Source organism: Penicillium brevicompactum (assembly GCF_028827555.1).
Source record: "Penicillium brevicompactum strain IBT 35665 chromosome Unknown utg000003l_segment0_segment0, whole genome shotgun sequence".
NCBI classification, from domain to species: Eukaryota; Fungi; Ascomycota; class Eurotiomycetes; order Eurotiales; family Aspergillaceae; genus Penicillium; species Penicillium brevicompactum.
This window is the reverse complement of record NW_026623206.1, coordinates 2,800,829-2,827,366: the sequence shown is the minus strand read 5'-3', so window position 1 is coordinate 2,827,366 and position 26,538 is coordinate 2,800,829. Positions and strand designations below refer to the sequence as shown.

Genomic DNA, 26,538 nt, shown 5'->3' with positions numbered 1-26,538 from the left:
ATAGTGTGCATACTGCGGAGAAATCGAAGACCCCGGAGAGTGACCGAGTCTGATGGCCACGCTAACAACTCATCTCGGCAATTGAGATACACAACATGCAGAGAGTGAGATGGTGATTGGTAGTACTTACGCCCCTAAGCCATCTACAATGCAAGTCATGGGTCCGAGCTCAAACATGTTACTGAGAAAGTGAGAAACCGAAGTGAAATTAACATAATGTACCGCTCATGTGTATGTAAAGAAAGAAACAATGCGTGTCATCACATAATATACATCCTCAGGTCTTGACCTCAATCTTGTACTGGGGAACCGAGAAGGTGACATGATCGTCAACACTATAGGCCTCAGTTCCGAAACTCAGACTGCCGAGATAGTCGTCACTGGAGGGGTAGTCTTCACCCTCCATGTTGTAAAGAGCGCTGATCAGGGGATAGATGTCACCAGTGAACGTTTCGGTGGGGTCTGTGATATACGGGTTGGCGAGCCATGACAACACCATCGTTCCCTCGTCATTCTTGTCCTGGAAGAGCGTGCTGGAGGTTGCATGTTAGCGGGTGGTGTCTAGCGCTACTGACGAAAGGTGCGACTTACAATTGAGTCCCGTCGATGGTCTTGTTCATTCCGGGCTTGCCCCAACCGTGGGGCTGAGCAGTCACGGAGGACATCCAGAACCACACCATGACTTCGAACTTGGCGTTCGATCCATTGACCGCCTTATCCTTATCTGAATCCAAGAACATATCAATGGCGACGTTGGTAGCGAGGCTCAGGTCGGTCAGCGCAGAAACGTCGGTGGTTTCAGCGGTCTTGTTCTTTCCCACTCCATATGTCCAGTGGACATCCACATTGAGTTCCGATACATCGCTCATCTTCTTTGGCAAGACGTCATCCACCCGAATATTGGAATAGGCGTGCACAGGTGCCTTCTCGGGACCTGGATTGAATTGCCAGGTGACCGAGAACTCGGGCGCAGTGTTGGTCGGGTATGTTTCGTTGTGCCAGTAAAGGACCTAGATTGGAGACCGGTTAGCAAGTGATTCCCACGTGAAGTTGGGGAGAAGAGAGAGAGAGAGAGGGATCATCGCATACATCCATACACAGGTCGCCCTTGGTTGAATCGGTTACACCCCACTGGTTGGGGTTCACTATCTCGGTCAGTACTCGGTGTTCAGTCGCAGATTGCCGAGAGGATTGACTCACGGGTGTATTGCTCAGTCTTGGAGGGTGGAATAATTCCGTAAGAAAGGTCACATTGACTGTGAATGGTCATGCCATTGTCGTGGGGAGTTGAGCCAGTGCCGCCGCCAGTGCCAGCGCCAGAACCACCACTGCCGTCGTCGGTGTCTCCCGTGAAGAGAGGCTTCTGTCCGGTAGCCGAACGATGGGCATCAATGCCCATCAGGGCTCCAACGCTGCCCCCGATGGGGATGGCCACCAGGACCGCGTTGACCAGCAAACCAATTCCGACAACCATGGCCGCAAAGCAATAGCAAGAGATATAAGCTAGAATAGAGAAGGAGGGGACAACCGCAAGATTCTCAACACAGCAAGGAAGATCCAAAGAGTAAGGCAAAGAGTGAAAAAAAAAGCGAACCACGATTCACATGGGAGATCAGCAAATGGGATCAAAGAATCGAGGCGACAAAACTCGGGTGGCTATCACGACGGATAGCGATAAGTGGAAGGGACCGACCGGGGTGGAGGCGGTTGATGCATCTGGTTAGAAGTGTTTAAGATGATCGAGGCTAAGAGTGGCTAAAGGAAGGGTAAGTGTGGGTTCAACAGACAAGCCTGGCTAAGCCCATGCATGCATATTGTTACAATACAATAAGTACGTACACAGTACCAAATAAAAAAGAGAAAAAAGGTACCGGTTCAGGTACCAGAGATGTAACCCTATCATTCGTCATCGGAGGGGGAGGTGGGTCAGGCTGCCTTGTTTGTTGAGTTTGCACTCCGTTGATTGGGTCTCAGTGACTCTCACGGATTCTGACTAATCTCGCGTGGGTGACATCTTTATGAATTCGGTGTTCCTGGGAAATATTACGGTAAATACACCACAGATTTCGAAAGTGCAAACCCAAACGATAAAATACCAGGTACCGCAAGCGGAGAGGAAAAAAAACTTCCCAAACCTCGGGGAAACGGGCAGGGGAAAATCAAGAAAATCAGAGACATCCAGCCGTTGAAGCCAGACCCCGACATTGGTCAAACTGGTCTAGCGCCAATCAGAAAATTCAGAGAAATGACCGAATAATGCTATTTTTATTAGTGCAGCACAGCGCCACCAAATGCGGCCAACCTCTTGGCCCACTAGTCTCAGGGCTTAATCATTTTTCTATAGGATCGGCCGGTCTGCCCCATTTTACCATACGCAGTACGCCGATAAGAAGATTCCATAAGTCCCTTGGGTTCGGTTCTTCTCTTTAACCTCCCACATAACCAGCTCGCCGGGCTGATCACCTTCGTTTGGGCTTCCATTCCTGTCGAACATTCCGATTATCGTCGAGATGGATCGCCGCCATGCTCATGATGAGGATGAGAAGGTCGAGTTGAACACTTATCGCTACCAATCGAACAACGTCAGCTTCGATCAAGAGCCCTTCTCACCATCACCGATCTCCCCGAGAGCCCTCACTCCCGTCAGGCCCGGTCATTTCCCTACCGATGAATATGGTCAGCCTGTCTGGCTGCAGCCCTCTGCTCGGATGTCCGGTCACTCCGACTCGATCAACGGATCGCCGTGGAATACACAAACGCCCTACGATTCCCGATCAGCTTCCCCAACCTTGGTACATCGAGTCCTCTCTATTCCCATTTTCTTTCCCTGTATTCTTCGTTGTGCAGATCCGCTAACCGATCCCAATAGTACCAGGGTGGTGTGCAAGAAAGTCACCAGAGTCTCGCCCCGTTGGTAACGGCGCCGGCCTCGCCCGGATTCGCCAAGGATTGGGTCAAGTCGGGATCGATTGCTCGAATCCACGACCGAGACGATGTGGAAATTTGGAAAGGATGGAAGCGTTGGGTCTTCTTCCTCGTGCCCTTCCTGACTTTGGCAAACACGGGTATCTACCTGTTCTATCTGGGCCTGCGCATTGCGTGTATTATTATGGCGCAAAATGTGGCCGGGGTATCCTACGCCGGAGCGTGGGTGTTTGTCGCTATTGAAATCACTGTCGCAATCCCCTCGCTCATGCACAACTGCTGGACGATGATGGCCCTGAAGAAGCGTGGCCGCGCCAAGCTGCGACTTACCGGTAATGAATGCCCGACAGTCGATGTTTTCATCACCTGTTGCGGAGAAGAAGACGAGGTTGTCATGGATACTGTTCGCGGTGCCTGTGACCAGGACTACCCCCGCGACTCGATGCGAGTGATCATCTTGGACGACGCCAAGTCCAAGACCCTCGAAGACGCCTGCAACCAGCTCGCTACGGTTCACCCCAACGTCATCTACATGGCCCGTGAAAAGATCCCTGGCAAGCCCCACCACTTCAAGGCGGGTAACCTCAACTACGGTCTAGACCAGGTGAACCTGCTTCCCGGGGGCGCTGGCCAGTTCATGGCTGCCCTGGATGCTGATATGGTAAACAATACGCGGCTCACATCAAAATTTCGAACCTGACTGACACCCTGCAGATTCCCGAGCAAGACTGGCTCCGTGCGATCCTTCCCCACTTGTTGGTGGATCCCAAGATGGCCCTTGCATGCCCGCCTCAGCTGTTTTACAACACCCCTGCATCCGACCCCCTCGCCCAAAGTTTAGATTTCTTCGTGCATGTTATTGAGCCGATCAAGGACGCCCTCGGTGTTGCCTGGTGTACCGGTTCGGGATACGTTGTCCGCCGCGAGGCCCTCGAAGAGATCGGCAACTTCCCGCTCGGTTCGTTGGCGGAAGATGTCGCGACCTCCACCCTCATGCTTGGCAGAGGATGGAGGACCGCATACGTCCACGAACCTCTTCAATTCGGTACCGTCCCAGAGGACTTTGGTGGACATCTCAAGCAACGTACACGATGGGCCATTGGAACCGTCGACACCGCTGCCAAGCTCAAGTTCTGTCTCTGGGGAGATGCCGTTCGAAAGATGACATTCGCCCAGCGCTTCTCCGGTTTCCTCTATGCTACCCTTAGTGTGTACACTCTGCTGCTCACCGCATCCCTCTTCGCCATTCCTATCATTCTGCTGTGGGGCAAGCGCCTCGTCGCCTTTGCTACCGAGGAGCAACTCCGCTGGTTGATCTGGGCCTGTTTCGCCGCGACCATTTCCAACCGTCTCTGCGAAATGGCCCTCTTCATTCCTGCCGGCTACCACACCGGTCAGCGAGGCTCGCGCTACCAACTCTGGATGTCGCCCTACATCGCCCTCTGTATCGTGCGCTCTTTCCTCCTTCCCACCTGGCTGGGTGGTCAAACCCAGGCCTTCAAGCCTACCGGTTCCCTCGGCTCCACCTTGAACGAGCGTGACCCCAAAAAGTCCAAGAACATGTTTGTTCGTCTTCGCGTTATCCTCTTCAACTACATGGCTAGTTTCCACCTAGCTTTCGTCTACGTCACCCTCATCGCAGTTGTCATCTCCTCTTACCGTTGCTTCGCCCAAAACTCCGGCTTCAGAGATATCATCCTGTGTCTTATCACCCACGCGTTCTGGCCTCCACTTACCTTCCTCTTCATCTGCTCTTCGCTCTGGACCCCCGTCTCCTATGCGATTCACCCACCTTCCATGCCGGATCGCGAAGATCTCCTCACTCGCGATCCCAAAACCGGTGTTGCCCACCCGACCAAGAAGAGCAAGAAGATTGCCTTCGGTGGCCAAGCCGCATGGTTCGAGCTCCAGTACATGGTCGCCACCGTCGCGACAGTCCTGGTCTTTGTTTATTCCTTCATCTTCTGATTCATCTTATCCATCTCGCCCTTTAATTCGGCCTGGCTTTTTCTTTTCGAAAATCTATGTATAGCTCACGTGCCACATGCTCACCATCTACAGTTTTTTAGGCTCAGTCCTTACCTCAGTTCTTCATACCTTGCTCTCTATCTCTCCATGTATTTAGCTACAAAACGCACCGGGCGTCGGCTTTTGTCCTTGTTTCCCGGAGTTACTCTATATTGCATCTCATACAAATATATCCAAAATTCGGTATATATTGATCACATCATTCTTTCAAGCTTTCATTTAAAAAAAATCAATATGCAGAGTACGGAGATTAGCAAAAACTCTACATGATTATGACCTGTCAATGAGGCAGTGTAATTCGTACGCGCCTGTAACATCCCGGTATCCCCCCTCAAACCACCCAGACCAATCACCTGCTCCGTGAGTGATCGGCATTAGATCCCAAGCCCTGGCCGCGTTGCCCGGGTTATATGACCTGTATCGCGTGAGTTGCATATCGGACGTTTCTTCAACTTATTTACTCCGTATGATTTGCAAGGTTCTAAGGATTATATTTAATTTGATTTCATTTTTTTTTTTGCCAGCTCATAATACCCCATCGAGTCAAGGGATTACCGCGGCTGAGAGGTACGGAGTATACTTCCTTGTTTATTTTCATGCTATTGTTTTCCCGCCCAGCGGCCTGATCGTCACCCCCCAGTGCGTTCGCAATAACTAGTTTATGTACCTGCCACTTGTTTCCTTATCTTCAACCCGTCTTTTCATTGTCACCGCTGTTTTGATGACGACTCTTTGAAGTCCATGTCATAAAGCTTGCGCGAACAAAGCTTCTGAATGGGGTTCACCGCTGGAATGGAGGATGGGTTCGAGTCTGAGCGTAGCTGGGATTGTCGATGTATGGGGAAGCTTAAGAGGGGTCCATAGTCAAATGAAATCTATGAAAAGGTTGTCGTTGTCGGGCTAGGGATTGGGCATCGGCGATCCATAGATATTGCCAAACGCCAAACTAATAATTGGCAGATAACGGCATCCCGAGGTCCTTTGGGCGTTTGTCCCCACAATGCTGAGTCGAGATAAGCACCTGGGCATATACGGAGTAACATTTCTGGAAGTCAAGAAAAGTCTGGCTGTCAATGTTAGGCGCTTTACTCCAGTATTCTTCGATCACCTAGATACGATATTGGAAATCCACCAATCGAATGCTTGGCATGGTACAATCTATATATATTCGGCAATAAACTGCGGCTAATTCGATCAATGACACCCGTGGACATGTGCTCAATACTTCCAAGGGTTTCGGAAAGTTTGCGTTTCATGTACCTTTAGTCTAGGACTTTGAAGATTTCCATGTTCACTGCCTCTGAAACATCCAAAAGTGACTTTCTCATACCAGAGATATAGGGACCATTTCCAACATTGCCCTTTTGTGTCCAACTTCGGAAGAGCTGGATCTCTGGGAGTTATCTAATGCTGAGATTTCCGTATATAAATCTCGAGGTCTTCGCTCTGTAACGTTGGAATAGACAACCGGAGCTAGAAAGAGGGCGGCGATGCAACTCTCAAAGGATTCAAAAGTTTAGCGGTGCGTAAGCTGGAATTTTATTGTTTACATAGTTTTCTACCCTTTCTAGCTCCGCATAAAAGTGAAAATCAGACTACACACCCTCTTCAGCTGTTTCCGGCGGAGAGCGCGCTGCCTTTGCCTTTGCCTTTCGATTAATCAAACCAGGAGCTCCTAGTGCGATCTTTGGCAGAATCACCATGTTGTCTCTCTCCCAATCATCTACAACTCCAATCAAACCGTCTTCCCTTTGCAATTCTTCAGATTGGTATTTGATCATGAGCCCAAGAGCAGGCAAGTTGCTCACTGAGGATCCCATACGCAGCACAGCAAGGGCATCCAAGGCTGGAGACCATGTCGGGGTGCTGTAGATATAACAAGCAAGGGTAATCAGGACAAGTAACTGCAGACCGAGCAACACGCTGACTGCAATCCTGCCATTCGAGGACATGACAGGTTGGTTAACGTTGTTCCACTGCTACTAAGAATTGGGCGTGCGGTGGGCGACTCATTGGCAGCCTGTTGACCTGAGCCCGAGGTCGCAGATTGAGTCTGAAGTAAATAGATCTCCAGCGAAAAGTACATGGCCGAAAGCAAAGATTGAAGTGCCTGAATGGCTTTCACTCTCTTGGGGCTGAAAATTTGTGAATTCTCCAGCACGACTGCCTCCGGAGAAGTCTCGCCCACATATGAAGTCTCCTTGTTTCAGAAGGAAGGCGAACAAAGGTTATGCAATTCTGTGAACTGGCCGCAGACTTACTTTGCCGACGTCTCTTTGGTTTGTTGCACAGTATCATGAGAATGGGATGGAGGCCTGTTGGCAGATTGGGCTGAAGATGGTGGCTGAATCTGTTTCATTCGCGGAAGCCAAGGACTTGGTGTTCAATAACGAATATTTGCCAAATAATGCCTTGGAAGAGCGTGTCAAGCGTCCAGGCATTGGGGAATTGTTATCAGTTGAGTTATCCGAGTACGAAGTATGTCGCAGGTAATTGCCAGGTGGGAGCGGCGTCCGTCGCTAGTGCCCTTTACGACGTAAATGAGTAAGTTTCTGGGTGATAATCCACTAGAAGGAAGTACTTACATTGTGGTTGGGGCTTCCGAAAAGACATGATCGTCGTTGTGTTTAAAAACGTAGTCGTTGAACTTCCTGTGTGATAATGTATACCAGGGCAAACCCTCAATGATACATGGCACACTTCCAAGAAATTAATGAAAGGAACCATAGGTTGCGCGCGGGAAAATATGGCTACTGGTATTCTTCAAGGTCTTGAGTCAAATGATCATGGACATAGCCAGTGAACGTGGTAGAAGTTTGAACAGCCTGTTGGACAATAGACAGCCCACTTGCCTCAAGCGACCGACAGTCCAATGCTAGATGGATAATGCCAAACCTACCGGGAAACATTGGAAGCAACGGAAAGAGATTGTTAGTTATCGTGAGATGTTCATAGGTCGCCATTATCGGTGTCAAACAAAGAGCATCCATGGATTATACGAGGAACTAGGCAAAAAGGATCGAAGATCACCATTTGACTATCGTTGGAAAGTCGTGAACTGCTCTACGATTCGGTAAATATTATGAAAAGAGATAAGCATGTGGGATTGGAATCCAGACTTGCAGTGATGGTACGCAAATAGCCCTGGAGTGTTACAGTCGATGCCAAGACTCGCTAACTTGCATTAGGAATGCATATCCTTAATGCGAACGCCTGGGACGGCGACATCTGCAACATCTCTCCCCTGATCGCCCCCATGACTCCGGAAGGGACAGGGGTCGCCAAGAATTGATTGTCGTCATTGGAGACTACTGCCGAACACTAAGTCTTGTTGGGTAGCAGGACTATGATGCAGTGAGGTCCACCAACCCCGGATTATAACCGCCGACAGGCTGGGGGATGATAAGGATTACCCTTTACGGTATCTCTAAACAGCGTGGGCCGGGGCAGCCGAACCGGGGACCGAATTACATCTCGGTGCTCTGGATCGTGATGGAACCTGGAGAGAACCAATCGTGGAGCAGCGTCGGATTCGTTCCGCTGCCCGCCTTGCCACACCTCGAGCTCGGGCTGAATATCTTTTATTTCACGGCAGTGCGGGTGTGCTGGTCTTTAAGCCATTCGGTCCGGTTGGGAATCTACCGGTCACCTGATCGGTTGCTTGATATACCTCCCGCCACGAATTGGCCAGGAATTGGCCACCTGATTGCCATGAACTTCCAAACATGTCATTCGTCTCGGATCTGACAGGTCTTGGACCGAAAGGCTCTTCGGATTGGGTTTGGCCCACCGAGAGCCGTGTCGAAAGGGTGATGATGCTGATACCGTCATGCCTATATAGATGACCAGATATCTTCGTCTTCAATGATATCCATCAGCATCTCCACAGATCAAACAAAGATCAGCTTCAATCTTCTCTACTCTTAATTACGAAGACTTGTCTTTGAATCCATCACAATGTCCTTCTTGAGGAATTACTTCGGCACCACTGCCCCGGCCCCAGAGCCTACCCCAGCAAAGGAGGGCAAGACTCCCGTCCGAGCTCTCCCTGCTTCCTGGTACACTTCTCAGGCCATGTACGAGTTGGAGCAGCGTTCAATCTTTGGACGCAAGTGGCTTCTTACCACCCACAAGGCCCGCGTTCCCAACCCCGGTGACTGTGTCAAGTATGACGCTGCTGGCTATGAGTTCCTCGTCGCCCGCGATTTGCAAGGAAACGTCAGTGCCTTCCATGCCAATGACCTTCTCCCCGCCCATACCCACATCGATCTCAATGGCTTCGTGTGGGTCAACATGGACGCTAGCGAAACACCTGAGGTCGCCTGGAAGGACGACTTCGATGGTGTGGATGAGCAGCCCCGATTCCAGTACTACAACTTCGATGAGTACAACTTTGACCACACCTGGGACATGGAGGGAGAATTCAACTGGAAGATTCTCGCCGACAACTACAACGAGTGCTACCACTGCCTTGTTGCCCACCCTGACATCCCCACAATTGCCGATCTGAACTCCTATTACGTCAAGACAAAGGACGGCCACATTCAGCACTACGGTGCCGCCCGTCAAGACCAGATCGACAAGGGATTCCGCATCGCAACCACCTACTTCTGGCCCAACGCCTCCTTCAATGTCTCGTGAGTACATCGCTTCCAGCCCCATGAGCACAGCTAACAATCTCCAGTCCCAACTTCTTCTTCATGCAGCGCTTCACACCAGTCAGCCCCACGAAATCCGTGATGCGCTACGAAGTCTACCGCCACAAGGACGCCACAGACGAAGCCTTTAACCTCATAAGCGACATGTACAAGCGCATCATGTCCGAGGACAAGGTGCTCTGCATGCTCTCGCAGAGAAACCTCAACGGTGGCGTCTTCGTCAACGGCCAGCTTCACCCCGAGATGGAGTCCGGCCCTCTTCACTTCCAGAAGACCGTCCGAGATGTTGTCGTCGAGCACCACGGGAAGGAAGAGGCTGCCGGCCACAAGATCTGGCCTGCTCACCGCCGCGCCATTGAAGCTCCTGTTATCGATGAGAAGGCTACTTCGACTGTTGAGGAAGTCGCTGTCGATGACTACACATTCCGCACTGGAGGAGACACATACGCTGAGGCGGACTACTCCATGAACAGCGGGTTCGCACCAGCTATCGCTGTCTAGAGTCTTCGGGATGACTTTCTTTCATGATTAATGTGTTACTTTATATGACTTTGCTAGCGGTTTTTGCGATTTGATTATTTTTAGACATTGATTTACTACAGAATGAACTTTACATACTTCTGCATCTTCTACAAACGTTCTTAATAATATGTCTAAACCCTCCAGGGCTGCATTCAGAATGATGAAGTTCAAGGCACGGAAGTACCTTGGAGCCCACAGCCTTTTCCAAGACTTTGGTATTTTTGCCCATTGCATCTATGGATTGAGACCAAAATAGATGAAGCCGAAAGGTTATCAGCGCATCTGAATATTGGTCACTTGGAAGTATTGAAACTGGCAGCACATTCCATAGCAAAACCAAAGCATCGAGCATACCACCCTTGGGACCAATAGCTCAGCTCCACACAATGAGGCGCATCTCTCATAAAACTCCCATCAACACGTGTACTCCTGGTGAATGCCTTAACGCATGTATCAACCTCCTCTTCTGTTGCCACGAAAAATAGGTCATCTTCAACAAGAGAAAACATCACGGGAGCTGAGACAAGCGATGCCCACTTCTGTTTCCAAGTAGGAAGCCAAAGAGCCGCAAATCCAGCGACTTCTGCAATGGGATACACCGCGTTGAGTCGTGCGCTCTGTTCCAAAATCTCGGGGTCGAATGTCCCAGGCTTGAACATAGCCTGGTCTTTTGCCTCCAGGGGAAATAGTGCATGGTCCTTGTCAACAAGTGCGAAAGAAGGTGTACTGCCTTTCATAGCTGAGGATTGCTTGTCACCCATGCCACTTGCAATCAAACCACCTAATGGGTATAGTGGCTTTCCATCTTGTGCGTGGAAAGCTGCTGTGATGATACCTGGGATGACTCCTAGGCTGTGACATAGCAGGATTATGCAATTGCAATCGTTCGGTAACCCAATCCTGCGCCAAATTTCTGGAAGAATTTGTTGATGGAGCTGAAGAGCAGAAAGCTCAAAGAAGTCGGTGCCTTGGGGGATAGGCAGGATGGAGCTTGTGCCACCATAGGAAGGGCGGTCGATCGATACAAATGGAACTCCGAAGGCATTACTTGCGACAGCAGCGGAGGTTTTCGGGGATGCGTCGAAATATTGGTGATCATAGCACCCTCCGTGTAGGGCTACGATCAGGGGGCGAGAGTTGAGAAGGGACCCTTGACATTGTGGTATATGTTTGAGACCACGTACAGTTCTGTTGTCGGGAAGGGCGTATTCGAATGACTCCATTGTGATGCGAAAATATGTAACTTATGCGATATGCCTCAGACACTCTTCTTGATTCATATATGTCCAAAACAAACAAGCAACCCTTGGAAGGCCGAAATATCCGAAACAAAAATTGAAAAATTGGAGATGGTCTTCGGACAGTAAAGCCGGTGGTCGGTGTTAAGCTTATCACCGGTCATCATGGCCTCGGGAGAATAAAAGGTTATGAGCTCCACAATTCCCAAGGTCCACGGGTGGATGTTGGCCATGAATAAGTGGATCAATGAGAATATATCTGAGAAGAGAATACTTGAAGAAAATTCCATTGATAACCCTGAGGCCCTTCCAAGTTAGGTTTCAGATCGGTGTAGCCCTGGAGAGGTCGCATGATATTTTACGCACGTTGTATAAAAGAAAATTGCTATTAATTCGGAGTATCATTGGATAATCTACTTTTGCTACAGTTGAGAGCTTCGCATTTTCCAAGGTTACAAGACCGCACCTCCGTAGATATTGACTTAGACAAATTGTAAGAACATCTGGCTCAATTCTCACATTCGGTAAGCAACTTCCAAGGCCATGGAAACCATTTAAAGAGTATAAATGAAATCATGGTTCTCTCGGTCTGTGAGATCAAGCCATCTAGAATCGTTAGTAGATTGTCCAGAAGTCCATATCCCCATTAAAGGGAAACTCACTCCTGTCCTTCAATATGAATGTAGTCTGCTCGCGAGACGATCTCGGCCTTACGTCGGTTCTCCTTGTTATACCACCACCAGATCACCAGTAGTAAAAATATGCAGATTCCCCAGCATACGATGATAACAATTTCGGCTGAAACATATCGGGGTGCATCTTGGGGACGGAAGGTCAGTGGGCCTGACACAGTCAGTAAAAGCGTTTACTAGATGGTGATCGTTATAAATACCGATGATGTTGCCGGCACAGTATCCAATCAGGTACAAAGCAGCAACGGTGGTCTTCTTGGTATATCCGGCGACGTTTGAGGAGATTAATGAGAGGAGGGCCACGAATGCAGTTGGGAATGCCTGTGTCATATAGTACCCGATCAAACGACCAATGTTGTTGTCGAGTGGCAGTGCGACCATGAGGATCACGCCTAGTGTGGCTGCGAGTAGACCTCCAATACTGGACAGAATACGTTGCCCAGTCTTGTCGCCGATGATGCCATTTAGTACAAGAGCGATGACTTCAACTGCGCCGGCAGGTGTTCCATATAGGAGACTTTGCTCTGAAGTGTAGCCGAAACTTTTGATCTGATAAGATGGTGAGAATATGATCCGCTGACTCGGGGTTTATACTTACAAGTTGACTGAAGAAGTTGGTAATTCCGCCGTTGGGGATGTTCGCAAGCACGGCGAAAAAGAAGAAAGCCCACGTCATTGGATCAGTGAGTGCCTCTTTAGCTTGATACAATTTGAAGTGCTTGTTTCCAATACCTTGCTGATTGACACGAACGCGGGCAATGGCAAGGATTCGGTCTTCCTTTTTCAGCCAGCGTGCATTGAGCTGACTGTCTGGAACAACCCATAGGAAGATGAATCCCAAGAGGATTGTCAGCAAGCCTGTGAATAGGAACACAATTTTCCAAGGCGCGATGAGTGATCCATGCTTTTTGGTGCCGACAGCGATGCCGTAAGCAACAAGACCGCCGATGATCTGACCCCAGCCATTAAAACTGTACCAGATATTGACGCGTTTGCCTTGTTCATTTCGTGTATACCACTGTAATTCGCTGTCAGTAAGGCAAGCAGTTATGAAGGATCCGGGCAGAGCGAGTGTGTACCTGTGAGGTCAACAGAGCAAAACCCGGCGTGACGGCAGCTTCGAAAACTCCCAAGAAAAAGCGAATTGCAATCGCGCCGGACCAGTCCTTTGTGGCAGCAAAACAGCAAAGAATCATGCCCCAAATGAGTATACAAGCGGCAGAGTATTTACCCAAGGGTAAACGCTGCAGCAGTCGGTTGGTTGGATACTCCCAAGCAAGGTATCCTAAACAGTGTGAGTTCATGATATATTTTTCACGGGAATCCAGGAAAGCTCACCAAAGTAGAATAGACTACCAAGCCACTGGTACTGGTCATCAATCAAGTGAAGATCTTCTTTGAGACCCATGATACTGGCATAAGATAAGGTAGTTTCTGGGTGTGGTCAGCGTCGAGAAACGGAGTCTCTTGCCTGCATCGCATACTGTCGAGGAAGTTCATCGCGTAGACAAGACACATAATCGGCATGATGTGCCAGTCAATAGTCCGCACAAGACGGCGGTTGGTAGCTTCGTCGAGCTCAATGGCTTCGCCTTGCAGTTCTTCAAAGGCTTTCATGGCCTCGTCTGCATCGGGAGTGTGCTTGGCCAGCTTGTAATCGGCTGGCAAAGTCATCTCAATGTCCTGGGCGTTGGAAGTGCCCCTGGGCTCTTCCGTTTGTGCCATAATTGTGCACGAAAAGTATGCAAAGAGTTCAATGGTATCTTCCTAAGGAAGTAGAGGACTGAATGATATCATGAATATAGTGGGGCGAGTAGTCTGTTATATAGATTGCAAACCCTGACCTAGGGACTTTTGTGGGCTTGATCGATAGCGGCTGACTTTACTCATTCCATCAATAATAGTCTGGGGTAAGAGCATACGTGGAACCGGGGGAGTCCAAGTGAATGGGCAGATCGGCAAAGGCTCAAAGGGCTCCCCCCACAACGTGCCTCACCGGCCTATAGAAGCTTATCTCATTAGACTTTTTGATGACCAAATAGACTTACGGTCAACCGTATCTGTGCTCCTTGCTCTGTTCCTTCGCCAGTCCCGAGGTCTTATCTGCTACTGCATGCAGTGTGTGCGTTTGAACTTGTTGGTTCCGCTTTTTCATTTGCCCCCTTGCCGGCGTGGTGCACCCACCCATCCCTCGCAAATCCACAGAAGTGATTCGCCCCCAAGGAACCAAGTGTTTTCGTAACATGTTAAGCATTCCGGGGACTTTTCGAGCCATGTCACCAAAGCTTACCGGCAAACGTGGTCTTCAACTCAAACCAACCGCTTGCAGCGGGAGGAGTCTGCATTAGCCTTAAGCGCCCCATGATCCGATTGGAGACCGCGTCCGACTACCCGCATGCGAGATCGGATTCACGTTGGACTGCGTAGCCGAGAATTCAAAAGGAATGCGGGGTGAAGGTGGCCATCCACGTTCCACCGTGCCAAGCGGCAGTCCGTGCGCCCGCTCCGAAGCTTGGCTTTCGGCTCTCTTTCAATCTACACACGGCCTTCATTACTCCTGACTTCCCTGGTGGCTTTCAGTTCGCCGCGGGAAATCCTCCTCGTCTCAAGAGGGGTCTGCTGACCCTTCAATTCTCAACGGATTGAGTAGTGGAGGTCCCGTATCTACATCTCCACAGGGATACCCACATGGTCAATGTGTTAGTGTCTCCGCAACCTACTAGCATGAGTTCTAGCCCTGTGGTAGTTGGAAGAACCTTGTGAAAAAAGCTTGAACATTTCAGATGTAGACCCTTGTAAATATTTGACAGAATCATCTCTCCGAATACATTTCAGTATTCGCAATTCCCAAAAAGAGAATCCGTAAAGACATGGTCGATTATCTCGTGCCGCACGGGTTTATAGATCGGCACGACCTCCTTCCCCTTTGGGACCAGCCACCACGCCTCCCCACGGCCCTTCGGAATGTCTCGGAGTTGCCACTAGCTTTCGGTGTTCAACCGGAATTTAAACCCTATCAGCCATAGTGAAGCTCATATCTTCGGAGTTCGATCGCTATAACGATGCCAGATATGGTCTGCGGTGGCCGTGAACAAATCTCAACGGTCTCCTCAAATCAATCAAAAACAATTCTTTCTCTTGATCTATTCCATGTCGAAGCAGCCTACATATAATCACAAATCTGCACACGCCATGCTGAACCTCCCATCGCCAACGTCGCCCACGCTAGAAACACAATGGCCCTGCCCGTTGCCGAACCCCGCGAACCCCGTGAGCTCTAGTACAGTTCGACCAACCTCCCCGCAACCAAAGCCAACACACATACCCGCACAAGCACGTCAAGCCACAACACCGGAGCCCCCAGCTCCCCCATTTCGCAACGTCTCCGCATGCAACAGGTGCCGACTTCGCAAGCATCGCTGCGATCAACGCCTGCCCCGCTGTGAATCATGCGAAAAGGCCGGAGTACGATGCGTTGGATACGACCCCCTCACAAAGCAAGAAGTCCCGCGCAGCTATGTGTCTTTCCTCGAGAACAGAGTCAACTACCTTACCGAGGTCCTACTTGACCACGGGATTGATTTCAAGCCTCCTATCGCCTACGATGAAGAAGAGACTCTCCGCATGGAGGCTGAGCGCTCAGAGACAGAGTCGGGTGGAGTGAAGGACAAGGTCGCAGCCTTGAGACCATCACTCATCGAGCAAGCAGAAACCATATCTCGCAAGAGAAAGCTGAATCCTTATTCCGAGGACAAGATTCCTGCCAGGCAGGTTAAGCGCCTGTCACAACTGAACGTGCTACTCAAAGAGCTGTTCAATGACGGCTGCGCACATCAATGTCCCCAACGGGAGCGGAGGCCTAGACAAAACCCACCCAGAGTGACTAGGCAGCGCCAAGAAGTACCTTTACCTCGAGGCGTCAGGTCATCGTGGTCTCCACAGAGCTTCCAGTCTATGGATCACAGTGATGGTCGGACCAGCCCTGAGACGGCGTCTCCGAGCTCATCCCATGATCAATATCCATACTCATATCACGATACAAGCCCGCGGCGCGGAATGTCTCTCTTCGGTGCTGCTTCTATCCTCGACTCTGATAATGCGTCCCGAGTGTATGAGCCTAGACATCACCCGGATACTGATTTGGAGTTGAGTGATTTCCCATTCAATCGTTCAGCGACAAAGTCATTTAGAGGTGGTGACTTTTTGGAACCTGGGAACACTCCTAGAGGCTTCCGGATTCCAAACTATCTACCGCAGAAGGCGCAGGAGTGTCCTCCGCCAGAGCCTAAATTTGATATTGCTGCTGATCTTCTTCGTGGGCGGAGAGAGAGAAGCGAGAGGGTTGATAGGGAGCGAGCCAATTTTGATTTGCTTGATGAGTTTCTGGTTGATTGGGCCGAATGATCATCGCTCTTCATGTTATGGCTAGTGTATGTAGATCAATGTAAATATTACTCTTGACTTTTTCTCTCATGTTGGCCCTTGCCGCTGGCCAGGTGAATACTTTGCAGTTCGATGTGTTCACGAGTGGATTGCAGTTGCAATTTACGTAGCACATATGCTACATAAATCCTTGAATTCATGACCACATCTATGGATGTTCCAAGGACCTTTCAATTGGTATCAAGCGAAGGGGGGAAATCTGACATGATCCCACCCGGTCTAGATGAAATTTCGCATGCCATCAGGACAGACCCTTCGATCCCCCAAGGAATTGGAGATAATTTGCTAATTGGTGGTCAATGAGCTGTTTGGAGTTGGTCTTGGCTCGTTGATATCTTCGGTACATAGATCAAATACGCCTTTACAGACTGGCACGGACCAATCTATATTGGGAGTAGAAAAAGGCAAAATGGCAGTTCTTGCTGATTCAAAGCAGAGCAAATTTTCAGACGAATAGACCTGAGAGCTTGATCTCATACATTCCCGAGGTCTTGATCAATGTCCATATAACCCAAACAGCCTGAGACGTCAAGACAAATTCTTTATTACAATCAGGTCACAAGGCAAACATGTCAAAAACACACCCGAGACACCACCATGGGGTAAATAGCAAGTATACCTTGAACTTCCCCCAGGAACAAAACTTCCAGCCAGCGCTTTCAAGTCGTCCAACTATCCCTCCTGGTGCCCACCACCACACCACAGCCAGTTCCATGACGATCGTTGTTTCTTTGGAGCTTTGTAAAGTAAGTTTCTGACACGCGAAAGGACTAAACACAGAGCCTCACCTGGGTCGAGCGACGGATCATACTTGCCTGGGTGCCCTCTAGACGAGATAGGACGTCTATGTGGTTGATGTTGGGCCTTGGGTGGTTGCAGTGAATTCTTTGGCCACGGGTTTACAGATTCTCCCAAACCAATAAACACGCCGAACAGGTAGCGCTTCATCTCACAAGTGTTCGCTTGTCCAAACAAGGGAGTGGTTTGCATGGGGTATAGCGATGTCCATCCGTTTCGAACTTTTTGGCTAAAATGCTCAGCGAGCTCATCCAGAATTCGTTCAGTGAGGGCATTGAATTCCCCGAGATTGCGTGGGAAGCTTTTGTGCGGCTTGCCATTTTTCATGGATTTGTACTCCCTGAGTGGTGTATCTGGAGGGAAACGATGCCCGGACATCTTGGGATTCTCGGACATCTTGAAGTTCCCCTCCCAACTTTCCTCGTTATTATCTTCCGCTTCAGTCTGATTCTGGTCTTTCGAAGGTTCACGAGGGGCTTTGGTGACATGGGCCGGATGGAAGGAAGAGCTTGAAGCCATGGCTGTGTAGACTCAAGGGACGTGCTTTGGGGAGTAATGCAAGTCAGCAAGGCGTACGTCGAGTTGGATACTTTTTGAATTGTGGTGTAGACCCCAATCTGAAGTTTCCCAAGGCTATCATGGGGGTAAAACTCTCCCATTTATGTAATATCCCCAACATTGAACATAATATAACCCATTTGTATCATTGAACGAAGCGAAATATCTCAAAATAACAGCGACTAGAGCCTTAACGTTTGATACCCATGGCCGCTGGGCCCACCTCTATTTTCACCACTCGTTTCGAATTCGAAATTTCAAAGCCACGGCGACGAGTAGTATCAACGTGCGTGACACTTAGTTGGCAAGGAAGTCCGACACCTCTATATCAGGGGACGATAAAGTGTGTTAGTCCCCAAAAGCCAGGGTTGGTAACTTGGCAGCGGCTCAGTTGTGTGATTGAGTAGGCGCCTTTCTCAATAGCCCTTGTAAGTGAGTAGGTACAGCTCTATAGCACATTTAACCAAAAGGCTCAGGGGACTGATAGATCTTTTGGACTTTCAATTTCAAGGACAGCTTTTCCTAATTCTCACTCAGCGTTGGCCGTTGCCCGGGTGTTTTCAATGAGATGGCCTCCCCAAAGTATGCTGTGGTTAATCAGAATAGGATGCTATCACCCTGGAGTGGGACATATATATTACCTAGGTATCCAATTTTCTGATATATTGCCCAGGTGTTGGTGTCAAACCAACCTTGGAACAACTTCGCTACATGTAGGTGGCAAGAATTGCCAACCGAATAACTAGACAGAACATCCATCTGGAAATTGGTCTTGAGCCATGATTCATCCTTCGTCAGTGGGAGCGCAAGTGAATGAAAACGATCGATCACGTATATGACGCCCGAGAATAGCACACTAAAGCCGTCATGGGGAAATATCCAGTGTTGTCAGCTACCAGTTGAAGTATCGTGATACCGCATCCTTTCCAAGGCTGACACGCGAGTACCCACCTGGGCAGTGCTCTACATAACCAAGGTACTCTGGATGGGCTAGATTTAGAATCAAGGGACATCAATTTAGATTGTCTTGGAAATACCAATAATTTGATTGTAATATTTTTATACAAATTCTCCTCATTCCACTTCGTAGACTGAGCGATGGTTCTTTGAACTCAACTCTGTCAGTCCCCTATCAAACGGACTATCTGACGCCAACTCCTTGACACCATGACTTAAACGCCTCGAAGCAGGCTGGGACCAATTGTCCCATTCCGAACCTCCTTGGCTTGAACCTGCTTGGCCAAACGTATTGAATGCTTCTTCCTTTCTGCGACGTCTTCGTCGGCGCCAGCATAAGCAACCCAATAAACATCCCAAACCGAGCACGCCTGCTCCCGCCCCGGCACCGGCGCCAATAGCAACTGTTTGAGAATGTGACAGACCGGTGTCTCCATTGGTGGACTTGGTCTCGGTTGGAGGGCTAGTGGCGGTTGGCTGTGTGGCCTTCTCTCCTGTGGTTGTTGTAGCGGATGTCGTCGATGCAGTTGGTACAGAGGTTGTTGACGGTATTGTTGTGGTGGTACCGTTTACCGACGTGACGACTGGCGCTACGCCAGCGGTTGCGGTGATCTCGGGATCGGCCATAGAGAACAGATTGGACGAGGCTTTGCTGCAGCAGTCATCTGCTGAACAGCAATACTTGCTTGAATTCTTTCCGCATCGCATAACCCATTCACCGCCATCAACACTCTCTATTCACGAAAGTCAGATTTGAACGTTGAGATTGTGTCTCTGTTGCCTCCGAGGCTATCTTATAACTCACCAGCTACGCAGTTCTCTGGGCACTCTGGTGATGACCAAGTCTTGTCTGTGCAAGTTCCTCGGATGAACTGCAATTCATTTCCTGTTGAGCCATCCCACCATCCGGCTGGCATGCATAGAGAGTTCGAGGTGCATAGAAATCCCGCTGTACAGCAAACACTCGCTTCGGCAGTACCATTGCAGGGTACGTCGTTTGAGATCGTGCCGTCCGGGGTATAGCACAGCGTGGAGGCAGCCAACTCAATGTGTTGGATTAAGATAACACATATTGAAAGAATGATCATGCGACACTGAAAGGAAGACCAGACAGAGACTAGTCCCATCTCATCACATCGAAGTCGATGCTGGAATATAATGTTGGTCAATATGGTAAGTTAAAGACTGGAAACAGGAAACTCAAAACAATAGGCACCAGGCGCTCTTCTTATGTGAGAAGAAATAATTATGAGAGTAGCCGCGAGGGGCTAGGAGGATGTTTGGGCTGGAAGGGGCTGACCAGGGTATGAGGCACAGTGGGCTCAACAGCAGGGTACAAAAAGAGACGAGTGGACCACATCACAACTGAGAGTCCCCACATGCGCTCTTGGACCCTTTTTGTTAGATACTCGCCCAGCCGCGGAAATGGATTTGCTAGTCAACGTGGAAGCGCTAAAGGTTTCTGAGGCCATTCGCTCACTGAATCCATATCGTGGCGTTTTTCCCTGTGGCGGGATACCGAAGACTATAAATAGAAAGTCATTAAGTCAGAGAAAAGGGACTGGATTCTGCTTGACACGTATCTCAGCAAGCCTGAGTGTTTCACGGATTGCAAACAGAGCCTCGGGCTGTGCTCCTTGGTGTTGTTGAGAAGAAGCAAATCCCACGCTTATCCGAGAGCACTTGAGGATAATCCGGTTCTGCATATTAAGCACTATACGGAGTCCATTTGAATGAAATATTGAGGCTCAGTGAATGAGAATGAACATGGTGGGTGCTGTCTGAGGATCTATTGGTCCCCGCTTAGCGCCGCTAAAACCAACCTAAACGAAGCTAAATGGAGCTAATGCGCCCTTCTAAGCGCCCCTAATGCACAGCTAAAGCCATTATCACTTCAGCGGCCAATCGTTTACTCGAGTCGCACCGATTTTGGACATGGATCAAAAAGCCCTGGATGCGGGCAGAGTGTATCATTAAGTCTGAGTAAAATTTACTACGAGTATCAGGATTCCGTACCTCGTCGCCTCCGCAGGTCCAGGTACTTAGCCGCATAGTCATTAGCCAAGACCGCATCACCTGTGAGGTGCATAACAGTCGCCTTCTTGGCCATCATCTCCGTCTGGCCCTTGATATCCTCGATCTCCTCATAGTGATCGTACGCCGAGTCAATATAGCCGAGCGCACGATTGATGTACTCCTTGCGAGAGGTCCTGGAGTCATTTCCCTGCAGACTCCACAGCTCACCTGCCATTCCCATGTTCGCATCCACAAGAAGCGAATATGCCTGGGCAATGAGAGCGTAGTCCTCTGTCTCAAGAGTCTGGGGCATGATGCTCTCGACCAATTCAACACTAGCTTCAAACTCCCGCAGACTTAGAAGTACCATTGCCAATGCGCAGACTGACTCCCAAAGATCTGCGAGGACCTTGGAGCGGTGCGCGATGCTGGCGGCACGCATGGCAAGAGAGAAGCCGCGTTGGGGCTGGCCGGACTTGCCGAGAATCTGAGCCTTCAGGCACAGGAGCTTGATTTGTGAATGAACGTCGAAGTTCTCTGGCTGCATGGAATGGGCGGCTTGCTCGACCATTTTCAGAGCGCGACCGTAGTCACCTTGGCGGATTGTAAATTCTATTGTGCTAAACGCAAGTAAGAGGCGCATGTCAAAGTCGAGAAGCTGCACTGCTTGCAGTTGTGATAGAATGTGTTCAACGGCTACCTTATCATCCCTGCATATTGTTAGGGGCGAACGTGCTGGCCACATGTAGGGGAGTCTTACCGACAGATCTGTCGCCGTAACTGTAGCATTCCGGAGTAATAGGTCCAGGCATTGTTGTACTTGAAGGCTCGAAGCTTGTCAGGCTCAATCTTATTCAGCCGCAAGAAGGCCTCCTTGTAATTGCCTTTTTGTGCCAACTGTAATCAGGTGTCAGTACATCCCCGCAAAACTGCTCCCAAAACAGCAAACCTACTATTTGGCAATTTCTGAATGTGATTTTGACAAAGTCGTCGTGGGGTTGGCCTTCTGAATAGCACTCGCGGAAAACTTCGGTGTTCAACCATGATAGATGAGTAGCGCCTGTGATCTTTGGTTTAGTATCGCTGAATCGGTGTGAGGTTAAAATCTTACCTATGCGAGTGTACATGGCGGCCTGGAGGAGCATGTATGCGCCGGTGGGAGCAGAAAGACCCTTGGTCACGTTGACATGGGATGCTCGTACGAATGACTCGACGATGTTTGCTAAACTTTCTCCCTGTTTGTGGTTAGCAACAAAACCGAAGAAATCACCAAAAAATTGCGTACCTGTTGCATCTCCAATTTGGCCTCACTCAATAACGTTGTACTCATGAGGGACCACATATCAGTCTCCTTGGACTTGGCTTTTAGGAAAGCGAGGCCCTCCTTCTCATTCCCGAGCATACCGCTATTCTGTACTTCTCGCATCTGCTCGGGAAAAGCTTTGCCGAAGTGATACAGCCAGCTCATACAGAAGTTCAGACAGTTCATATCGTGAGACTCGCGGGCAATGGCAACAGCTTCTTGAACTGCCGAGATAGCTTCATTGAAGCATTCGAAATCGGCTTGAATAATTGCCAAATTCAGGAGCGCGAACTGATAAGCACTTCGGTCGAGATTAGTGTGAATGGTGTAGTCAAAGTAGCGGTGGAGGTTGTCGAATGCTGAAGTATAATCTCCGGCCCTCCACGCATCAAGGTATCTAGGAGGTGGTTAGTGGTGCGATGGTTCAATGACGCCCAGGCCACTACTCACTCTAGGTAGTACATGAGCACGGGAACAGAGGACTCCGAATTCATGATGTGCCTCAGCTGATCTCTCATCTCGTCTGGCACTCTGCCGCCCATTCCTGCGAACATTAGTCAATGATCATGAATTGATTACAGAAATGAAGCTCACTTTGCAGTTCTCCAACCTGAAATTCGATCAGCCGCTCGGAGTCCCTGACGCTAACCTCTTCTTTGCCATCCGCGTCTTCTTCCATACTACCATACACCACACGTGCCAGCTGACTAGTCGCGTCTAGCCCGAGGTCGCGGAGATTAGCATCTATGGCGAATCCATCCGCCCCACGGTGTCTGCGGCTCCAGTAGCTGTATGTTGGGAGACGGTATTTGACAAAGCCCGACCAAAGCTTCACGGAATCATGAAATTGCAGCTTTGTGTATTCCATGTGAGCTCTTCGCACGAACGCGCCAAGGGGTGAGCTCCTGGACAAGCGCATGCGATCCTCGGGCTCTGGAGCAATTCCATGATCCCTTTCATGAATCAATTCCTCGCGCGATTTAGCCAAGAGCGACGGGATTGTTTCTCCGCAGAACGTCTCTAGCGCATCAAGTGAGTCGATGGCCCAGAGTTTGTCCAAGAATAGATCCCAGAGCGTGCGTCCTGGGCGCGCAGAATCATGACCCGACAAACACTCCTCGAGCTCCGCGATGGTTGGCATGTAATGCTCCTCCCATTGCTTATCGGCCGCATCTAGTGGGAAGATACCCGCCGTCAGGAAAGAAAGGACGTGGATGGCAGAAGAATTCGGCACGACCTCATCAGAGTAGAGCGTCACTAGACACAGGAGGGATATCCTCCACGGAGTCAAATAACGCGTCATTTTGGGTCCGTTAAGGCTGCCCCATCTTGTTGTGGCGGTCTATCAACAATTCAAGGGCGCGTTGGAGTGATGAACGGTGGACACCTGAGGCCCCAAGGCGGAAATGCGGGACCCCGCCAGCAAAAAAAAGTGACGATGACGCATAGTTCCTTCTTACATCCCAATTGCATACACAATGGCTCAAGCTTTAACTACTACAGACTTGCAGGGCGCCTTGCCTCTGATTGCCCGAGGCAAGGTCCGCGATCTCTACGAGATCGACGACAAGACCCTCCTCTTCGTCGCCAGTGATCGCATTTCCGCCTACGATGTGATCATGGAGAATGTGAGACATTCAGCAAACACCGCAGACCCAATTCCTTAAACACAAAGCTAATCACTATGGAATTGCTCTAGGGTATTCCCAACAAGGGAGTTCTTCTCACTCTCTGCACACAAACATGGTTCAAGGCCCTGACTGAAGCCAACCCCGCGCTGCGCACCCACTTCATTACCCTCGACCTCCCTCCCCAGGTCCCCGAGTCCCTGCGCCCGGTGCTGCAGAACCGCAGCATGCAAGTGCGCAAGCTGCGCATCCTCCCCATCGAGGCGATCGTCCGCGGATACATCACCGGTTCCGCCTGGAACGAATACAAGAAGTCCGGCACCGTTCACGGCATCCAGGTCCCCGCCGGTCTGCAGGAAAGCGAGGCCTTCCCTGGTGGCCCTATCTACACCCCCCAGCACCAAGGCCGAGCAGGGCGAGCACGATGAGAACATTCATCCCGACCAAGGTATGTGATCATGTCACAACTGCAGTCCCCGCCATCAGTCCAAACCAGCTAACATGGGTTCCTAGCCGTCGCTATCCTCGGTGAGAAGTACGCTGCCATCGTTGCCGAGATGGCCGTTGAGCTCTACAAGACTGCTCACGCATACGCTCTTGAGCGTGGTGTGATCATCGCCGATACCAAGTTCGAATTCGGAGTGGATGAGGAGACGGGCGAGGTTGTCCTTGCCGATGAGGTTCTGACCCCCGACTCCTCTCGCTTCTGGCCTAAGGACACCTACGCTGTTGGCCGTGGTCAATCTAGCTTTGACAAGCAGTTCCTGCGCGACTGGCTCGTGAGTGAGGGTCTCAAGGGCAAGGAGGGTGTGCGCATGCCCGATGACATTGCTTTGAAGACCGCAGAGAAGTACCAGGAGGCTTGGGAGAAGATCACCGGTGGCAACTCTAACTAGACTCGAAACGATTGGCCTCTTCTGTAATTATTTTATGATTCAGTGACTCCGGATGAAATGAGAATGATGTCGATGTTTATATTTCCCAACTCGTTGGGATTTCTCTTCAAGTACCCATACATGGGTACTTTACTTGTCCCTCGGCTCCAATAAAATCGGGGCAGTTCCAAGGTTGCCGCTCGGAGGGCATCATTCTTTTGTACAGCTAGCCAAAAATTATACGCATATAGGATACTTTCACTCCTCCCATTTCAAGCCTTTCAGGCCCTTCTCCTTCGAGTCCTGATTCTGCTGGGGCTTGCGCTCAGCGGGCTTTTGCTCGATATGCTCGGTCCAGCCAGAGCGAACACCCTCATCCAGAGGAAGTGCATTGCCACCACAGATTCTCCGCTCCTCTTCAATATCCGCCTCGCCCATTCCATTCGTGGCCCAGATCTTGTGGATGCGCAGGTCAAACGGCCCATCAACACGATCCGTCAAACCAATACCAATACTCTGAATCCGAGGGCGATTCAAAGAAGTCTGAGGCTCGACAACGAATCCATAGTTTGTGCGCACGAACGAGCTGAATGGCAGCAAAACAGTCTCCCACCCGTCGGTACCCGATGTCGTTGTGCTAGTGGATGTGGAAATGATTGTCGACTCGGGAGGGAAGTCGGAGAGGGCCGCGGGCAGACCGCCGGGGTTCAATTCATCCACGGCGTCGGAGGATTCGATGTCACTGTCGTATGTCTCTGAGGGTTCTTGGCGCACGCGATGATGGCGCGTGTATAATCTGTGCTGGTGGATATCTGTCTCGACAACGGCATCGGCCTGAACGTTTACAGTATACCTTCTGCCATCGGACTTGATGCGCAGTGCGAGGTACGCATATGGATCGACATCCCAGTATAGCCGACCGAGAAGCCAAAAGCCTCGGTCTTGATTGCGGAACGCGGCATAGCCTGGGTTCCCGTGGTAGTTAGAATTCCTGCGCTATAACGTATTGTGCCGCAGCCAGGCGCATTTGTAGACCACATACCGGTTCTTTCGACGCGCCAATTGTCTGGCAGCTTTGTAGAGATACTTCCGTGGAAGCGAGCATGTGCAGGGGTGTTGGAAGACGGGTCCGCGGGTTGGTGGTCGAGACTGGCAGTGCTGAAACCCCCTACGGCACGGTCGGCCATGGTTTTACATCCGTTGGTGGTTCCCTCATCTTCAAAGTTAAGAAGGGTGTAAGGCTTGGTCGGAGTGTGGAGGGCTTCCGTGTTCCAAGCTATGACGGTCAGTTAAGCTCTAGCCCAATGACGCGTGTATCTTACCAATTCTGGACAGTCGGCCAAGCTCGTCTGCACTGCGCTTGAAAAAGCCCTGGGAAGCTAGCCGTCGTGTGGGATACATGTTGTGTGTAGAGTGAAGAAAGCAGAGATCTCAGGAGCTTTGAAGCTAAGGAAGGTCGGCTTTCCGAGGTGGCGTGAATTGATCGATAAGCGATAAGCTGACTTCATCTGCTCCCTTGCCCTACTTTGACCATCCAAGAGCCGTTTGGTTCTCGGTTGCAGCAAGTGATACTGCATCTTATATTGTCTATAGGCTGATCTTGAAGTTTGTTCTTCTCCCCGGTATGTCTAAATGCGTAGTACGATGGTCATTACATACGTCACCAGCCCATTGTAGAGTGTCCCAAGGATTGTGTCTCAGCCCTTCATTTGATATTGGATATCATTTATGCATACTCCGAGCCCTTTGATATGCAGTTTGAACCTTTCTTACTTTGCTCGCACTCTCAATGTGGGCGATTCTCACCTTGTGAGGTGACGACATAGTGATCACCAGTCCCTGAATGACAAGTGAATATACTTCGAATCAACCACCGCCCGAATAGGCAAAATCACCT

At 50.1% G+C, this 26,538-nt stretch overlaps 12 protein-coding genes across 12 annotated transcripts; 4 read left to right on the top strand and 8 right to left on the bottom strand.

Moving 5' to 3' along the window:
- Positions 1–277: 277 nt before the first annotated feature.
- N7506_004963 (glycoside hydrolase family 12 protein) lies at positions 278–1,474 on the bottom strand (the record flags this gene model as incomplete). The annotated part of the gene is made up of 4 exons (XM_056954257.1): positions 278–533; positions 592–1,010; positions 1,090–1,145; positions 1,201–1,474. 4 exons carry the CDS (start codon positions 1,472–1,474, stop codon positions 278–280), a joined length of 1,005 nt encoding a protein of 334 aa, XP_056813146.1.
- A 1,036-nt stretch (positions 1,475–2,510) lies between these two features.
- N7506_004962 (glycosyltransferase family 2 protein) lies at positions 2,511–4,893 on the top strand (the record flags this gene model as incomplete). Its single annotated transcript, XM_056954256.1, has 3 exons — positions 2,511–2,792; positions 2,870–3,586; positions 3,640–4,893. The coding sequence occupies 3 exons, from the start codon at positions 2,511–2,513 to the stop codon at positions 4,891–4,893; spliced, it is 2,253 nt and encodes a 750-aa protein (XP_056813145.1).
- A 1,655-nt stretch (positions 4,894–6,548) lies between these two features.
- N7506_004961 (uncharacterized protein) lies at positions 6,549–6,905 on the bottom strand (the record flags this gene model as incomplete). The annotated part of the gene is made up of 1 exon (XM_056954255.1): positions 6,549–6,905. One exon carries the CDS (start codon positions 6,903–6,905, stop codon positions 6,549–6,551), a length of 357 nt encoding a protein of 118 aa, XP_056813144.1.
- A 2,005-nt stretch (positions 6,906–8,910) lies between these two features.
- N7506_004960 (RHO alpha subunit C-terminal catalytic domain-containing protein) lies at positions 8,911–10,112 on the top strand (the record flags this gene model as incomplete). Its single annotated transcript, XM_056954254.1, has 2 exons — positions 8,911–9,590; positions 9,638–10,112. 2 exons carry the CDS (start codon positions 8,911–8,913, stop codon positions 10,110–10,112), a joined length of 1,155 nt encoding a protein of 384 aa, XP_056813143.1.
- A 314-nt stretch (positions 10,113–10,426) lies between these two features.
- N7506_004959 (uncharacterized protein) lies at positions 10,427–11,356 on the bottom strand (the record flags this gene model as incomplete). Its single annotated transcript, XM_056954253.1, has 1 exon — positions 10,427–11,356. The coding sequence occupies one exon, from the start codon at positions 11,354–11,356 to the stop codon at positions 10,427–10,429; it is 930 nt and encodes a 309-aa protein (XP_056813142.1).
- A 569-nt stretch (positions 11,357–11,925) lies between these two features.
- N7506_004958 (allantoate permease family MFS transporter) lies at positions 11,926–13,788 on the bottom strand (the record flags this gene model as incomplete). The annotated part of the gene is made up of 7 exons (XM_056954252.1): positions 11,926–11,977; positions 12,034–12,214; positions 12,264–12,612; positions 12,662–13,081; positions 13,143–13,348; positions 13,402–13,497; positions 13,548–13,788. 7 exons carry the CDS (start codon positions 13,786–13,788, stop codon positions 11,926–11,928), a joined length of 1,545 nt encoding a protein of 514 aa, XP_056813141.1.
- A 1,467-nt stretch (positions 13,789–15,255) lies between these two features.
- On the top strand, positions 15,256–16,467 carry N7506_004957 (uncharacterized protein; the record flags this gene model as incomplete). Its single annotated transcript, XM_056954251.1, has 1 exon — positions 15,256–16,467. One exon carries the CDS (start codon positions 15,256–15,258, stop codon positions 16,465–16,467), a length of 1,212 nt encoding a protein of 403 aa, XP_056813140.1.
- A 711-nt stretch (positions 16,468–17,178) lies between these two features.
- N7506_004956 (Pre-mRNA splicing factor) lies at positions 17,179–17,823 on the bottom strand (the record flags this gene model as incomplete). The annotated part of the gene is made up of 1 exon (XM_056954250.1): positions 17,179–17,823. One exon carries the CDS (start codon positions 17,821–17,823, stop codon positions 17,179–17,181), a length of 645 nt encoding a protein of 214 aa, XP_056813139.1.
- A 1,113-nt stretch (positions 17,824–18,936) lies between these two features.
- Positions 18,937–19,736, bottom strand: N7506_004955 (uncharacterized protein; the record flags this gene model as incomplete). The annotated part of the gene is made up of 2 exons (XM_056954249.1): positions 18,937–19,553; positions 19,625–19,736. 2 exons carry the CDS (start codon positions 19,734–19,736, stop codon positions 18,937–18,939), a joined length of 729 nt encoding a protein of 242 aa, XP_056813138.1.
- A 1,085-nt stretch (positions 19,737–20,821) lies between these two features.
- N7506_004954 (putative anaphase-promoting complex subunit Apc5) lies at positions 20,822–23,441 on the bottom strand (the record flags this gene model as incomplete). Its single annotated transcript, XM_056954248.1, has 7 exons — positions 20,822–21,545; positions 21,596–21,732; positions 21,789–21,895; positions 21,947–22,070; positions 22,121–22,535; positions 22,589–22,682; positions 22,733–23,441. 7 exons carry the CDS (start codon positions 23,439–23,441, stop codon positions 20,822–20,824), a joined length of 2,310 nt encoding a protein of 769 aa, XP_056813137.1.
- Positions 23,442–23,616: 175 nt separating this feature from the next.
- On the top strand, positions 23,617–24,662 carry N7506_004953 (phosphoribosylaminoimidazolesuccinocarboxamide synthase; the record flags this gene model as incomplete). The annotated part of the gene is made up of 3 exons (XM_056954247.1): positions 23,617–23,766; positions 23,838–24,141; positions 24,280–24,662. 3 exons carry the CDS (start codon positions 23,617–23,619, stop codon positions 24,660–24,662), a joined length of 837 nt encoding a protein of 278 aa, XP_056813136.1.
- Positions 24,663–24,899: 237 nt separating this feature from the next.
- On the bottom strand, positions 24,900–26,042 carry N7506_004952 (CIA30 family protein; the record flags this gene model as incomplete). The annotated part of the gene is made up of 3 exons (XM_056954246.1): positions 24,900–25,606; positions 25,684–25,917; positions 25,964–26,042. 3 exons carry the CDS (start codon positions 26,040–26,042, stop codon positions 24,900–24,902), a joined length of 1,020 nt encoding a protein of 339 aa, XP_056813135.1.
- Positions 26,043–26,538: the final 496 nt, after the last annotated feature.